General features: G+C 47.8%; 1 protein-coding gene across 7 annotated transcripts in view; it reads right to left on the reverse strand.

Annotated features, from left to right (window-relative positions):
• Nucleotides 1-16,834, reverse strand: part of Ebf2 (EBF transcription factor 2) — a 199,940-nt gene extending 183,106 nt beyond the window's left edge. For 5 of the 7 annotated variants that reach the window (XM_032917574.1, XM_032917572.1, XM_032917568.1 and 2 more), the window contains exons 1-6: nucleotides 14,798-14,928; nucleotides 12,446-12,602; nucleotides 11,427-11,490; nucleotides 11,098-11,153; nucleotides 10,630-10,703; nucleotides 3,466-3,534 (exon numbers count right to left, since the gene is read on the reverse strand). In XM_032917574.1, the coding sequence (XP_032773465.1) occupies nucleotides 3,466-3,534; nucleotides 10,630-10,703; nucleotides 11,098-11,153; nucleotides 11,427-11,490; nucleotides 12,446-12,602; nucleotides 14,798-14,928 (551 nt within the window). Of the gene's footprint in view, nucleotides 1-3,465; nucleotides 3,535-10,629; nucleotides 10,704-11,097; nucleotides 11,154-11,426; nucleotides 11,491-12,445; nucleotides 12,603-14,797; nucleotides 15,236-16,106 lie in introns of those variants that run through there. The other 2 variants (XM_032917570.1, XM_032917573.1) reach the window with 2 other exon arrangements.
• Between the last annotated feature and the right edge of the window lie 237 nt (nucleotides 16,835-17,071).

Raw genomic sequence — 17,071 nt, forward strand, 5'->3', positions numbered from 1 at the left:
TGCGTTTACTCAGAGGAAAGCTGAGATCGACTGCTTTGCACCCGTTTGGTGCTCCACAAGGGAATGCAACCCCTTTACGCTGGCAGGCGTCGAACCCAAAGACAGACCATATGTACAGGCTAACCAAACCGCTGGACGATACAAGCTACACCTTACCACCCAACAAATGGGGGCCTGACTGCATGCCTTCTCACTTCTTAAAATGAAGGCAAGACCTTAAAATGGAGGTTATGCCCAAGAGACATTTAGAGCAGCAAGATTAGGCTCTGGCGAGGAAGCCATGTCTTCAGAAAAGGACTCTACAATAAGGAAGGCACACAGATACATATGGTCATAATAACGGCAGTTCTCTAAGGCCTGGCGTTAGACAATTTTATATTACTGTTCTGTGTGTATTTCCATGTGTACATGGGCAGTGCTTTGGAAGTAACACGTATTTCAGGTGACTCGGAGACTTCCCTGGACTGTTTCGATGTATATACAATGGTTAAAACAAATGCCACTGTCACATTAAACTTGTAAGGACACAATTTCCACCATCTTAGAAAAATGTAAAGCATTCTAACATAACCCATGAAGACATCTAATATGAAACTCTCTTGTTTCCATAGAAGAAAGAAAGAATGTTGCCTTCTGGGAGCTGCGGAGATAGCTAAGTGGTTAAGAACTTAAACTGGGGGTTGGGGATTTAGCTCAGTGGTAGAGCCCTGGGTTCAGTCCCCAGCTCTGAAAAAAAGAAAAGGAAAAAAAAAAAAAAGAACTTAAACTGCTCTCTAGGAGGACCAGAGTTCAGTTCCTAGGATTCACCTCTAGCCACCCCAACGTCCCCTCCTGGCCTTGACTGGAACTGCACTCCCGTGTACAAATCCCCACACAGACGAGTACATATCATTTTTTAAAGACTGCTTTCTTTGTTACTGTTTGTTTGTTTTGTTTTGTTTTTCCGGTCAGAGTTTCTCTGTGTAGCTTTGGAAGTCTTGAAACTCTTTGTAGCCCCAGCTGCCTCAAACTGACATATATTCTCCTGCCTCTGCCTCCTGAGTGCTGGGCTTAAAGACATGCAGCAACCTCCCCTCCCCCCAGTTCTTTGGTGCTTTTTACCATGTACTTCTGAGAGCACATCTAGCTTTATCCATGAATGCATTTCACTAGCAGCATTTAAAGTAAAAGCTCAATGGGATGTGTGCTTGAAGATGCAAGGGTCCGTTAGCATTTACTGTTTGCAAGCATTTGTAAAACTGGTCTATGGTGTATTCATTCTGAGAAGAGATATGACAGTCACGAAACCAGATAACCTTCTTGAAAGAGGGACTGGAGTTAGTGAGAAAGAGTATATGAGAGCTGGGCAAAGTTGGGGGGTGCTTACAGCACATGTCTGAGAACTCTTGTTTGGATCCCTAGAACCCACATAAAAGCCAGACTCAGTAGCACGAGTGTCTATGAAACTGGCGCCCCCTGCAGGGGGATAGGAATGAAACAGGACACTGCCCAGACACTGGTGGGCCAGCTAGCTTAGGGAAAGTAGCAGTGGATAAGCAAAGACCCTACCATGAACAAGGTGGAAATCAACGACCAATATTTGAAGTCGTTCTCTGAACTTCACCACAAGCACTGTGGCAGCACACTCACAGACATGAACACACACACACACACACACACACACACACACACACACACAACACACACCACCAAGACTAGATGAAGATCAGTGAGCTTGTGTACACACTTCAAAGGGCAAGACTTGTATCTAGGCACTTGCATACGCTTCCAGTTCCCAGAAGGCCCCAAAGGCAGTGTGAGAAGGGCAGAGGTGATATTCACAAGTCCTGATAAGCACAGTCCCTATGGCTGTGCTTTCCAGTGTGAGAAGGGCAGAGGTGATATTCTGTGTGGTCAGCAGGCCCTGTGCACTGGTTAGAACAGAGAGCATGCTGGGAGAATGCAAGTGTTGAATTGAAAGGAGCATGAACCTGACAGCAACATCTACTGTACTCTGGTGCCAATTCTGCTACACCAACTGTGCACACGATGTCACCACTCTGGGGCTCCGTTTCTTTGTTTTGTTTTGTATTGTATTTTTAATCTATAAAATGAGAAAGATGAATGGCCCTGGAAAGTTCTCACATGTGTGTGTGTGTGTGATTTTTATAAATATCAGAGAAACTTCAAACATTCCCCTCTAAATTACCGTACACATCCCACGAACACTTTCCACTGTTCAGCACCCTGTTCAAAGCATCTCCATCATCTCCTGCATCATCCTACAGTGGCAGGCAGCACCCCCCTGGCAGCCATCACTTTACTATGGATGAACAGTGATGCTGAGTGCTTTGGCCAAGGTCAAGAGCTAGGACGGGCTCAAAAGTCCAGCCTCCCAAGTCCCTATAGCTGTGCTATACGCTCCGTGCAGAGAGGGAGCTGGCTTTCCTGGGAAGCGTGCCAGAGGTCCCATCCTCCCCACTGAGACTGTACTGAATATTAGAATAACAACTTTGGAGACGGAGGTCTCTCCGAACCATTTCAGGACCTGGCTAGAAACCCGAAAACCCACAGAAAGAAGCAACAGGGAATTCTTCCTGTTTTTTAACGAAAGAGAAAAAATTAGGGATGGGAATATGGGGTTTCTTTAAAAATTACATGATTGCTGGAAGTTAATTTGGTATTTCTTCGTCGGTTTGTAAGTTCTGTTTCCAATCACAAAAACAGACAGCTGAGGACGCCTAAATCACATTTCAGTGAATTAGCAGCCTGTCCCAGAGAATCTATCTCACTCTGAACATAGCAAAGAACCCAGACTATGGTCCTGTGTGGCAGGAAGGACTCTTCCTCAGTACAAGAGTGAATTTGTCAGGAGCCCATACATGGTTACCTGAGATGACAGACTTCAAGTCCAGCAAAAGCTACAAAACATGGTTTTAAAAAAAAAATGTCCATTGAGGTTGGGGTATACCGATTCCTCCAGAGAAAGGATTGACCAAACCCTGCCAGAGAGGGGCAGGGGTTGGACAAAGGCCTCACCATCCTCTGTCATTCATTATACATTATACATTATACATATATATAATGTCATACATTATAAGGCTAAAGTTAGTTGACAAACAAATAACTCTGCCAGTAATTTAAAGGTACACCTTCTGAAAGGAAGGTCCCAGCATAGGTCTGTACCCCAGCACTTGGGAGGCTGAGGCACGGAGAGCACACACATTTAAGCATAACCTGTGCTGTAAAACAAAGCCACATCTTAAAACACCAAAGATTAAATAAAAGAACGGATAAAGAAAACTAAAGGGAAGGTCCTGATTTCTTTCCAGAGAAGTCGCCAACATGAGGAAATCCTGGCTGCAGGACCTTCATGCCTTGTAGAAAATACAAAGCCAAACATTCAGCAAAGTCCCTCAGGATCAGTCCTCAGAGCTGAGACTCACGGAGGAAAGAAACTAAAGAGCAGAAATCGCATTGCCCTACCTGTCGATGATGACGGGGTCTGACGGGGTCTCATTCCGGTTCCCACAGCTCTTTTTCTCGCAGCATCGGCTACAGGGCGCGAAGGAATCAAAACGATGAGAGAAATTGTGTCAAACTGAAGAGGTTCAATAAACATACAGCATAAGAACACCCTGAAATGGCCAAGGGTAGCCTCAGTTCTTTAAGATGCACCACAGCTAACTTTGCAACAATGTTCTATTTCTTTTTCAAACGCTGAATCGGAAGCCATGAAACTCACTCAAATTCTCTGCTCTAGAAGGGAGCAGAGCTCAGCTTTCCCAAGAGCCAGGTCTGTAACTTAACCACGGATGTATGAGGAGATCTATGAAAGTGTATTTCAAGTCTTTGTATCCCAATAAATATTTAAAGAAAGAAAGAGTGCAAGAATGTATAAAATAGACCAAAAGTAACTGACTGGGTCATAGTAAACCTTATTGGCCTGCCAGCTTTCTCTGGAGAACTGGGTGTCCTTTCTAAGCATTTATTTATCCACTCATTGTTGTCATTCTCCAAAGATAAAGACAACAAGAATTTATACATTTTTAAATGTATAAATTTTATACATTTTTAAATGTATAAATTTTATACATTTTAAAATAAAATGGATATTACAAATTTTATACATTATAAAGTTTATACATTTTATAAAAATGAACATATTAAAAAAAAGAATGTTATATGTTTTAAAATAGGAAGGAAATAAAACACAGAGTTGGAGAAGAGTAGCTAACAATTTTGTCAGAGCAGAAATAGGACTTGAATGTATCCAAGTCCCAGTCCTAAGTCTTTGCCTCCCTAAGTGTCCCCCTCTGTAAAGTACAGGGAGCCTGGTCGACAGACAGACAAATGTTGAGGAAAGGAGAAACAGAAGGGAGGGGGGATGGAGAGTGAGAGAGGGTCCCCGCAGCAACTACAACAATGAGAACAGACTCCAAATGGCCTGAGGAAGCAACACACCAGCCCAAAAGACAAACGTGAGAAGGGCCAACACAGTACACAAATCCCCGGCTGCTGCTCATCCAACCACAGACTCTGCAAGGCTCACTCTCAAGTATGGTTGACTGAGCTTGTAGCCATGGCATACATAGCTCATAAGAAAAGCATGACCCTCCCTACAAGTTGGAGCTATCTAATACATGGGCCACTGTGTGGTTGCTGGGAATTGAACTCGGGAGCTCTGGAAGAGTAGCCAGTGCTCTTAACTGTTGAGCCATCTCTCCAGCTCCAGAGCTGTCTAATACACATTTGTAATAACCGTCTGCTGTGAGTGCTGCCATGACGCCGCTCCTCTGCAGTTCAGACCTAGGGCGCCACCACTGAGAACCTGCTGGACCAGGAATAAGAGGTCTGACATCTAACCTATCACTAACTACATGGACTCAGTCCATTATCCTCAATCCCTCTGAGTTTTGCTTCCTTTCTCCAGAAAGTGTTTGGGTTGGTTATCTCTAGAGAGGCTTTTAGGTTTAAGTTGATGAGGGTGAAGTAATGAGAGGTCATGCAAATTATAATAGTACAAAGAGGAAACAGGAAGGAGACCCACGTGGCAACAAGGGACCCCAAAACCTGCCCCAGCCCAGGCAGGGTTCTGCTCAGTGACCCTGTGCAGCCCATTCACCTTCAGATGCTCCTCAGGATTGAATACATACAAACAGAAGAAAAGGCTGGAGAGAGGGCTCAGCAGTTAAAAGCACCGTCCGCTCTTCTAGAGGACCCAACACCACACTGATTCCCAGCACCACATGGTGGCTCACAGCATCTGTAATTTCCACTACAGCAGATCCAATGCCTTTTCACAGTCACCTAGGGCACTAGGCATGCATATCGCATACAGACATATGTAGAAACAAAACACGGGGAGAAAAAGAATTTGTTTGGCTTTGTTTCTCAAGACAGGGTTTTTCCAAGACAGCACTGCCTGCCCTAGACTTTGTTCTGTAGACCAGACTGGCCTCAAACTCACAAAGATCGGCCTGGCTCTGCCTCCCAAGTGCTGGATTAAAGGTGTGCATCACCTTTATTTTTTAAGATTTTATTTATTCAACTTTATACATACAAGTGTTTTGTCTGTGTGTATGTGTACCACATGCGTGCCTAGTGTTTAGAGTCCCCTAGAACTGAAATTACAGGTCATTATGAGCTTCTTCTACATGGGTGCTAGGAACTGGACCTGGGTCTGAACTGCTGAGCCATGTCTCCGGCCACCTCCCCCACCCCCACACTCAGGCCACCTTGTTTCTTTTCTTGTTTTAAGGAACGAACTTTTGAAACCTCTCTCCCCAGAGATATGCAGATTAATCAGAGGGCAACCTCACCACCCTCAAAGTGTAAAAGACACTTGGGAGACAATGACATCTACCCATCAAGTGATCATGGCACAGCTCTAAGACATACACCAAATTAGTAAATACTAAAAAATTATCTTAACTCTTCTTTGCCACTGGGACTTTCTGAAATAATATCTGACCTTTAAAATTATATTAGGCCTTAACTTTTAAAATTTCAATTCATCCCAATGTTAACGCCCATTAAAAAAAATAATAATAATCCCAGCCGTCTCTACTCCAGCCTCCCAAAGCCCCTGTATTCCCTGCAAACTCCCGATCCACTGTGTTGCCAGTTCCCACCTTTCCTGTATCTAGAGTAGACTTTCTGTCAAAGAAAGACTTCGGCTGGTCAGGCAAAATGACTTTGGCCAGCACCATACTTTCAAACACCGCCCCCACACTAGCCACCCAAAGACCTCCAAAGCTAGACTGTCCTTTGACATCACCAGCTTGTCGGCCTAGTCCCAACAATATGTGCAGCGCTGGTACAATTTAATTACAATCACACATGCCCTTAGAATGTACTGGTTTGTTTAGCTTGGGGAGGCATGATTCTGAGGAGGCCGTAAGTTTGCAAAATTGCTCAGCTAAATTCAGCTGCTTTCCATGATGGGGGGGGTGGAGAGAGAGAGAGAAAGCACCTTGTGCCAGGGTGCCAGGGTAATGTGAGGGAGTCAGGCAGGGAAGGATAAATGCAGAGAAACTGAGCCTTAATTTCCAATAGGAAGGTATTAAAGTATCCCCTCAACATCAACACAGCAGAGAAAAGATATGGAGACATTCACTGAGGTACTAAACTTCCATAATAAAAATATAAACACAACAGAAACCAATTATATTGCCCCATTTGAGTGCTCCTTAAAATTTCTCAGGGTCTCTCAGTTAAAATAAATCCCTTTTCCAGTTTTTGTTTTGTTTTGGTCTTGTAGGAAGTTCTCATTAACGAGCTCTAGTTGTGTCTAATTTGATTCTTAAGCAGCAGTTGGTCTTAGCATCCCTAACAACCAAGAGAAACAATAAACCCAAGACACATAGAAACCCACAGTCCACTGACACTATGGGTAGCTGGCACTCAGGAACTAGATTACGCGGGTGACATTATCGCTTTTTACTCCCTTTTCTTTCCTCTCTGGACAAGGCCTGAACAACCGACTCGGGTTTACCTCCATTAGTTTAAAAGCTCTTAGGGTTATACACCAACAGACAGGTTCCTCAGTCTGAAGTTCCCGAGAAGAAATTTTTCGTTTGGTTTGGTTTGGCTTTTTGAGAAATGTTTTCTCGGTGTAGCCCTAGCTGTCTTGGAGCTCACTCTGCAGACCAGGTTGGCCTTGAACTTACAGAAATCTGCCTGCCTCTGCCTTCCCAGTACTGGCCTGGGGTTAAAGGGTCTAACTGGCAATGACTATAAAAGGGGGATGGATGGCTACAGGAGAGAGATAGAGAGAGACACAGAGAGAGAGAGAGAGAGAGAGAGAGAGAGAGAGAGAGAGAGAGAGAGAGAGAGAGATTGATTGTAGAGTTTCTTTTTCTCAACGTGTGAAAGTGAAAGTCGTCTCTCTCAGTCCCTGTCTGATTAGGTTTGGTTTGGTTTATCCTACAATTTATTTGGGGTACCTTCTGCTTGAAACACTCTCAGGTTGCCCACAAGGCTCCTCCTTCTCACAGAATCTTTGAAGAGGAAAAAAGAAAGACAAAGACAAGCTAGGGTTGGGGGGGATTGGGTCTGAGAAATTTTTATCACAATTCTGATTCGTACCTGAAAAAAAAAATTTTTTTCAGGAAAGAAGGAAAAATGAGAGAAAGACAAATGAAAAGATGGCTGGGAAGGAAATAAAAAAAAAAGCCCCGGTCTCAGTCTGAGGATGTCTAGTCAGCCAAACTCCAGCCTAAGATAAGCTAATGTGTCCTTTTCCCTTCCAAACTTGTTTTTAAAATTCAACCCTCAACTTTCAAAAATCTGTCTCTAATTTCAAACTCAAATAAGCTCACAGCATGGTGGCTTTTGTTTTGTTTTCTTCTCCCCAACTCCTCCCTGCGATTGCATAACAAAAGTGTCTAAATTCACACCATCTGGCCCGATAAAGACACTGGCCCCACTGCCCGGCTGGCCCATCTGATTAGGGCCCTGTCTAGCCTGCGCCTTGTGGCGAAAAGTCACAGCTGTGGGGTTTGCTCACGCTCAATACAACTCTGTTATTAGCCAGCTGTAGGCCTAGAGACGACTTCTGTTCAAATTATAATATCTTTTAACCCTCTGAGCATTGAGGGCACAGGGGTGGCAGGCAGCAACATAACACCTAGTATCTCTTTGCTAATAATTGGCAAAATGAACTAACGCAGCAAAGAGAGGATCAGAGATCACTGGGGAAGTGGGAAAAAAATTATTCCTAAAGAGATGAATTTCGCCCCTTTGTTTTGTCACACACACAGACACACACAGAGACATACATGCAGACACACACACACACGCATATATATGCACATGTACAGACACACACATTCACAGATAGGACACACACATGCACAGATACACACATGTACACACACATATACATACATGCACAGATATGCACACACATTCACAGATAGACACACACATGCACAGATACACACACACACACACACACACACACACACCCCACACCTTCCCCACCATCAAAGCTAAAAACAATTAATGAACCTTTTACTAATGAATCCAGAATAGCAAACCATTTCCAGAAGTACCCAGGTATGCCAGACAAGACCATGCAATGGAACTATGTGTACTAATTGGTCACTGAAGAACTAGGCACCTCATTCATGCTCGTCACTGACAGCTGTGACTGACTATTCAAATGAAGGAGAAGGAACTTTTCCCCTTCCAGGAAAACCAGCCCTTTTTGACTAGTGAGAAGTTCCCATGTGCCTGCGGACTCATGTATCTCTCATCTCCCAACACACACACACACACACACACACACACACGTACACGTACACATACACACATGCACAGATGTACACACACATTCACAGATATACACACACAGATATACACACGCATGTACAGATATACACACACGCACAGATATACACATGCATGCACAGATACAGACACACATGCAGATATGCACACCTGCATGCACACACTACAGACAGTAACCCATCCAATGGATCATTTATTCACCTCACCTATAATTAGTATTTGTTTAAGAACCTAGTTTAGAAGGAAAGTAAGAGTGTGTCTCCCAGCTCTCCGCTGCAGAGAAGTTACAGTACATTAAATTTTTATTTTGTGTTACTAATGCGGACTAAACGAGGCTTTAAAATTTGATGCTGCTATTGAAACAGCATAAAATGAGGAGGCTTTGATTAGGTTTAAAAAAATAAAAATGTCACCCTTAACTACCGCTGCATGCGTGTCATGAGTATTATTTAAAGTGATGGGAAGGCGTCATACACAGTGGACTACTCGGGCCTTTCTTATCTTTTAAGACTGCCTCTCCAAACAAAGATACTTAACAGGTAGTGACAGAAAAAACCGCCTTTTGACTGGCCAACCAAATCAAAGCGCTGTGACTGCATAGTCTAGGTATTACTGACAAGGGCATCTTAAAACACTATTTTCATTCTGAGCAGACCTGCCTGTCAAGGGCTCTGAGGTAATGGAGGATCTGCCTGCTGCCCGGGGCCCTCCCAGGCTGTGGTACCTCAGTGGCCACAGCCAGGCCTCAACTTTGCCTCTTGGTGAATTTGCTTTTCTAATACTTGGCCACAACCTAAACTAGCATGTCCGGTTGTTATGACTTCCTACTGGCTGGTTAAGGAGTTGGGGGTGGGCTGTGCCTAAAGAGCAGCCCTACTAAGTTAGGTGTCCTGCTGTTATCCCCAGACTGCCCTGAATGAGAGGACCGCAGAGGGAAAACTGAGGCTTTTCCTCCAGTCAAACTGTGGAGAGAGGGAGCTGTGTGGGTACAAAACAGACTCTGACGTTTTTTCTACTGAAAAGAGCCCTTCCCTGTACCTCCTCTGCATGTGCCCTCCCGTTTATGATGACATTAACACCCCGTGCACTGGACAGCACACACAAGCCACTCTGAAAACATTGGTTGAAAGACTAAATGTGAGACTGAATTCTCTACACCACTATCAGCACCCATTTTTCTTCCGTTTAAGTAGAAGAAAGGGGGCAATGTGCATGGCTCAAAATAGAATGGGCTGGGCAGGTGGGGAAGCCAAGAACTCCAACAGACGGTGCCTTTCACGGTGTGAGCCTCTGATCCGTCTTTCCTGGAACCTCAGATGTCCCAAGCACAGGTTTCTCCCTGGTTTTGCACCTACTTGTGCCCTGCCCCCTCAACCCCAAAATGATTTTCTGCCCCACAACTCCTTCTTGACCTAAGAAATGACCCTGCTGTGAAATCTTGCAGTGGAAGAAGTGACTTTACCAGCAGGGCATGAAAAGCCCAGGCATCTCACCCTGGACAGAGGCCTAGGACCTGGGCAGTGCCTGGATATGGACCTCTCAGCCCTCTGGTGGTGCCTAGGGCTCAGCAGGAGCTCCACAAGTGGCACCCTCAGAAATGTACCCTCAGCAGGCAAAGCAGTAACAGAGACTGGTGGAAGCCCCCAGCTCAGCCCCAACCCCAAGCCTAGCCTAAGCAGTAGCTGAGATTTTCCTCCCTGTAGAAGAAATTCTGGGAAGACAGGTGGATGGAACCCACCTTCTGGTTTACCTTTCCCAGTCCTGAACCTTAAAGACTAGGAGGGCTTTCTGAGCTCAGGGACAAATCTACCTCCCCAGCTGTCCAGCCAAGCGCAAGGAAAAGGTTCTTCTTACCTGCACATCACCTCGTGTGTCAGCAGAACTCTGCACATTTCTGGATTCTTATTCTGTCCCTCATAGGCAATAGGCTGTCAGAAAGGATGGGCAAGAGGGAGACTTTAGAACAGGCACTAAACCGGTTCTCCCTCCTTGGTGGTGAGGGAGAGCTCCCTCCTCTCCCGCAGCGCAGAACCAGCGTACTTGCATGGTTAATACAGCCCAAGAAGTTTGCCCCTTCGTCCTTAGAAGCGAACTGAGTCTCCAGTAATTGTTTGCTGCGTTCAGCCCTTCATTATCGCCTCCCAACACCCAGCATTTCCCCATAGCAGATGAAATACGGCCACCAGAGCGGGGAGAGGAGGTCCCCCAGAGCAGACTTAAGGTAAAGAGAAGTGTGAATCCTATACTGTAAATCACGCAAGAGGCAGAAGTCACCAGACAACCCGGGAAGTGGGGGACCAATGGTCTCCCTTCTGGTCTTACCTGTTTTGTGACTGAGTCTATGAGCCTGACATAGAGGTCCTGCTCTGTGCGGACACCTGTGTGGGAGGGGACAGGCAGTTGGCAAGGATGGCAAAGACCCTCTCCCACCTTCCTTTCCCTACCCTGGAGCCTGATTCAGTCAGTCAGTCAAGCCACAGACACCTAGATGGAATTGATATGAAGGGAGACATCCCTCATCCCTCGACTGCCATCCGGGACCAAGGCTCCCCACAGTCCCCACAGGCCTGTGCTCACTAGCCTTCTACCTCCCAAGCACAGTAGGAGGTAGCCACCGCAGCTGTCTGTGTGCTTGCCCAGAAGCTACTTACCATTGCTGTAAAGGAGCTGTAACTTGTAGTGAGTGCCATTGTTGGTTTTCTCGTTGCCTTGCTCCTGAAAAGACAGACACCCTTCATTCTTGAACTTTTCAGTGTCCCCTCACACCCCCAACCTGGGTCCAGACCCAGGCCAATGGCAAGGAACATCTCCTACCATTGGCCATCTTGGGAAATTTGTCAAGGCCTACAACCACTTGACCTTCACCAGCCCTTGTCTCTCTTAAAACAATCTCATAAGTGTACCCCTGTCTCCAGCCCTGATGCAGGGACCCCAGCACCAATGCTGTCTTTAAGCAGTCCCCATCCAGTCTGTCCATCCTCGATGAGCTGCTGGACTACTCTACAAAAAAATGGGTAAGCCTGCCTGTCCTTTAGAAAAGGCAACATTAGTGTCATTCGGAAAAAAATCTGGAGTGATCACTTCCAGTGCTCAGGGGCTTGGCAACTAGCTACCCCAGGTTCCCCTTTCTTTGCACAGCCAATGGGCTCAGTCCCCGCTGTCGCTGTCGGGGCATATAATGGTTTAGGTAAACAACCCTTCATTTAGGATCAAACATAGCTCTCAAATTAGGGTTTGAGTTCAAGGGAGGCGCTCAGTCACTGATAGAGTGAGCCATGGAAGGCTGGCCACACAAAACTGAATCAACCCACCTATACCCTGCCCTCTTCTCCGCTGCTGAGAGAAAATAATAATTTTTTTAAAGCCTGGAAACGCTGACAGTGGCAGCTTTGGGTATACTTTTAAAACTAGCTCTAAAAAACTTTTTTTCTGAGAGGACAATCGATGGCCTGCTGCTATTACTGACCCCAATGCTAGGGCGCACAGCCGCTGTAAGTGCCTGGTTCGGGTAGGGGCCCATTGAAGTGCGCGAAATCCACCGAGTTAGAAGTTGAGGGTGAGATGCCTCAATTTATCATCCCTGATGATGCGAGCGGGAGAGTGTCATAAGTGACAGATGGAATCCTTAGTGCCGGGTTGGTTGGGGGAGTGATTTAAGGGGTCCACTTACTTTGTCATTCTCCACAAAGTCCACGAAGGCTGTGCGCTCAATCTCCACCGGCTGTCCCTGCCTGTCGTAGAGCGCCAGGACAAAATGGAAGAAGTTGGATTTCCTCAAGTTAGAAGGAGGTTGCTTTTCAAAGTGGGCCCGAGACAGGGCAACGCCACTGCACAGAAGTGTGGGAGGAGAAAACAAGACAAGGGGAAAGAGAAAAGACTGGATGTTATGCAGTTACTAACATACCCAAACGACATTGCAGAAGGGCCAGGAAATCCACTGCCTGGGACCCAAACCCGAAACTTTCAGAGCCTTTATCATTTCTGATTAAGAAACACACTCCCTCAGAGAGGTTGCAATAGACACCTTGCTTCTACCGCCCAGCTATACAGCCGCCCAGAATCTGTCACCAGAAGACTTTTAGTAGAACTGAAAGACCGGGGCTGGGCTGCCGGCAGAAGTCCTAAGAAACGCTGCTAAACCGCAGATGTCTGTCCCCCAAATTCAAAGCTGTGACACAGATTTAAGGGGATAGGGTTCTTTTGCATTTGAACAAGTGACCCCCTTTAACTCATGGCTAATGAATTTCTGGACCTGCTCCACAGACAGCAAGATAAGGAAGCCTGGAGCCCAAGCCTCTGTCCTCACGTTTTGCCTTACTCTACTGAAATTTGCATCCAGGAAAGCGTCACCGCAAAATCAAATCCCTCCAGTCGTTGCTGGGGTTAGCGGGCCAGGCTCAAGGACCTTCATCCCCCAAAACCGCTCCACGTGAAGAAGTCAGAATGTTAAGAGACAATCAGCGTCCTGACCAGAGACCCGTCTGAAGACCCCGCGCTCAAATGTTCTTTCCAATTCCCTGACTCTGTAAAGCCGGACCCGGAGCCCTCCAGAGCCTTGAATGTGTACACAGGACCTCCCTATATACTTGTCCCTGATTGTGACACATTTGACTGAAAACCTTGTAGAGTCCAGCGAATTGACATGTGGTGAGGGCAGCCTGGTGGCGCTGAGGTCTTCTGGATTCTTGTGCTGGGCACGGTCGCAGTCACCTTTTTTGAAAGTGTATAATTTTGGCTAGACCATCACAGACTTTCTTTTCAAACTTTGATAAAGTACGTTTTATTTCGGACCGGAAGACAGAAGGAAAATGTCATTAAACCCTGCTAAGGAGCGGATCTATGGAGCTGCCTTGGTTCCTGTAGCCGGAGCGAGCCCCCAGACCCCCAGAGTCGCGGTCTCCACGAAGTACCATCTGCTTCAGGGACAACTGAGCATTCTGCTCCGGAGGGGTGACAATCGGGGTACTGCAGCTGCCGCTTCAGTCATCCGGCTTGCGGCCTTTGCTGCCACTCCTTAAAGGGTGGCAGCCAGTTCGCTCTACCCGGGACACCTGGAGATGTGGCCTATCTGCAAAAGGGGTCATTTCTCAATGTGAAGTCCAGATTTAAGCAGGTTGGTGCAGAGTGCAGAGGGAGAGATGAGAGAGCTGGAAGAAGTTTCTGGGCTCTTGGAGAAGGTAAAGAGCTGCCCCTTGAAGATCTGGACACGAAGGCCACGAATCTCAGTTCAGAAGCGACAGTGGGGAGCGGGACTGGAATGTCTTCTTGGGATGGAACCCAAGTCTTAATCCTCCATACACCCAAAGATTTGGAAACAAAATCAACTTGAGGATTTGATCTTCTCTGTGGCTCAGGCAACAGATCTCCATTTTCTCCTCTTCGGCGACTACTCCTGTGCTTTGGTCTACCCTCTTTAATTTCTCAGCCCCTTCGGTCTGTTTGGCCCACTTTCCTTCACCCAGGACTCGCTTGCTTGTCCCCTTTCCTAGAGCTCCCGGCTGCCTTGCCTTCCCTGCAGCCGCTCAGGCCTCTCCGGATCCTCTCGCCGCCGCCACCATCTGGCCGCTGGGCTCCCCAAGTCTCCAAGCCATCCGGAAAGATGCTGGAGGAGAGGCGCTCTCAGGCAGCGTGGGGAACCTAGTGACCGGAAAGCCGGCTCTGATGCGGTGCCGACCGCCAGCTCGGATCTTCGCGCACCGCTCTGCTAGAGTCCAGGAGTAAACGCCGCGGTGTGAGCTTGAACGCTACTTTTAATAAATTTTTTTTTGCCCCAAAAGAATAGACTGTGGGGAAGAAGTAAAGGAGAAACACCCAAGACCTCGGTAGTTCAGAAACTCCAGTGTCGACTGCTGAAAAAGGGTTCCCCTGGCCGCAGCGACCTGCCCACCCAGGGAGAGTCCCGGTGCGTAGGCCTGGAAGGACAGACAGGGACAGAGAGAAAGAGAGAGAGCAGAGGAGAGAGGAACACGGGGAGACAGACACAACCAGAGACTTTCAGAGCACAACGCTCCCGTCTCATTACCTCTGAGCCGCGACATTGGCATCCACCACGCCGACATTCCGGACCCAGGACCTGACCGAATCCATCTCGGCACCCAGCGACTTTTCTTTCAGAACTGGTCCTCTTCCTAGCGTATCTTGAATCCCAAACATTTAAAAAGTCTAGTCCTCTACTGTCGCCTTAAAAGTGACTTTACGACAACACCGTCCCGACTTTCCAGCGCTGCCAGCAAATGGTGTTCTCCAAAGCAATCCGAGAAAAGCGGCAAAGGGCCGAAGTTTGGGGCCCTCCTGGAAAGAAATAGCCAGCCCTTTCCTCCACGCACAATGCAAACTTTGCGTTTTTATCCTCGGTAGCTTCAGATCTGTCGCCTCGGGGCTTCCACTCTAGGTCGCCCGCATCCTTCCAGCTGCAGAGCGTTCTCCAGAAAGTGGCCACAATTTAGAAGCATCACCTGTTCTGGGAAAAACAGGAGGAGATAGATAGCTGCCTGATCTCTCCCCTTCCTCCTTGTCCCCCCTCCCTGCTCCTCCCCACCGTTCCGATATAGAAAAAAAATCCCCAACAGGATCAGTTAGTTGTAAGATGGAGGGGAAGACCCGGAGCAGGGAGGAGGCGGTGGTTGAGCAAGCCGCGGAGCCCGGCTGCAGCAGCGCGCGGGCCCCATGAATGGTTACTACAACCCGGGCCGCGGGAGGCGGAGCCGAGGCCCGATAAGGAGCCTCATTTGCATGGACGCCCGGGATTGGCCGGCTCTGGGCAAGCCGGGCCGACGTCCTCCCGCAGCGTTCGCCAAGCTTTGCGGTGCCCGAAGTCCGGGAGGTGAAAGGCTATTGCAAGCCACAAGCCGGGAGTCCCGGCCAGAGCCCCGAGTGTTTGGCCTGCGTGGGAAGGGGGTCCCCAAATCCTGCACTGAAACAAAGTAGCAGGACTCTGAGAGTTGGAAACGTGAGGTTCTCTCCGACCGCGGGAGAAAGAAGCCTATGCGGGTTTGCGTCTAGATGCAGGTTTTTGTCGCCAGATTCATTCCCGGGGTTTGGACCTGTGTGCACGCTTGCCAGCAAACAGAAAGTGTGACCACCTGTATTTGTGCTTTTCGCAAACACTCCCCCCAGAGCATCCATCTTCCTGAACCGGTCTACCAAGTCTCATAGAGTTCCAGGGAGACTATCATTTCGTGCGAAGGCCACAAGTGTTAAAAGGAGAGAAGAGAGGAAGGAGTGCAGAGTGTGGACGAATGAGGCTCAAGTGCAGTTTAAATAAATATACTGCGAAGGGGAACTGGTGGAGGAGCTAAGGAAAACAGCCCCGGGAGGGCGGGAGCACGCACCTTTGCAGATGGGAGAGGTTGCTGACAGCGTGGCTGGCTGAGAACTGCGGGTGTAGTTTCAAATCCCCCCTTTTTATCTTCCCTCCCCAATCACTGAAGCCCGGGGAACCCTGCGGAGGAGACACGAGGCGTCTGTGAAGAAGTCCTGGAAACTTTGTCCGCCCAGCGCTGTGATCACGAAGGTTGGTGGTCGGGAAGCAGCAGCTCCACAAAATAGCTGAAACCCTAGACGGCTGGAGGTGCCTATTAAAAAAAAAATCCTCCTGGCTGGGTGTTATTTTCTTGCTTCTCTTTTTGTATTCTGATCTGCGCGTAGATCTGCTGCTGAAATCTAGAACACCAGAGCGAAAACAGATTTGAAGACAATGAATGCAAATCTGTGCTCAAAGGCCATCTGCCGTAGAGGAGACAATCAGCTGCACCGCGGTTCGAGCGGCTGCACCCGAGCCTCCCAGCGTCATTACGTTCGGGAGACTCTCCTCTCTACTCTGGGCTCTTGTTTGAGTGTCAATTGACTCCTGACCGGACCCCCTAGCTGTAGGTGAGCGCTCACAGAAGAACTGCGAGAGTTAGCCGCTAGAGGATACAGCGCCTGGGGTGCAGGTTTGCCAGGCGAGCGAAGGGGAAGCTTGCGCTTTCAGAGACTGCGACTCTCCATAGAAAGGGACCTGTGCACGTCACTTCACCTCAGGGGCAAACTGCGACTACAGACTGCGCAGGCGGGATGGTGCTCCGTGAGATCTGGTCTCTGTCTACAGCTGAGACTGGCTTGCAAGCTGACGGGGACTCAAGTCCTCTTTGCACAGACTGGGGGGGTGGGGGGGTGGGAGGGGGAAGGAGGCTGGAGTCAAGTTGACGGTGTACCTTAACCCCAGACCTTAGCTTGGCCTTCCCAAGTGGCTTAAAGGGAGGAAGGGTGGCTTGTGGTACAGTTGGGTATAAGAAAATGGAATGAAAGGAGTAGT

Source organism: Rattus rattus, chromosome 12 (genome assembly GCF_011064425.1).
Source record: "Rattus rattus isolate New Zealand chromosome 12, Rrattus_CSIRO_v1, whole genome shotgun sequence".
Taxonomy (NCBI): Eukaryota; Metazoa; Chordata; class Mammalia; order Rodentia; family Muridae; genus Rattus; species Rattus rattus.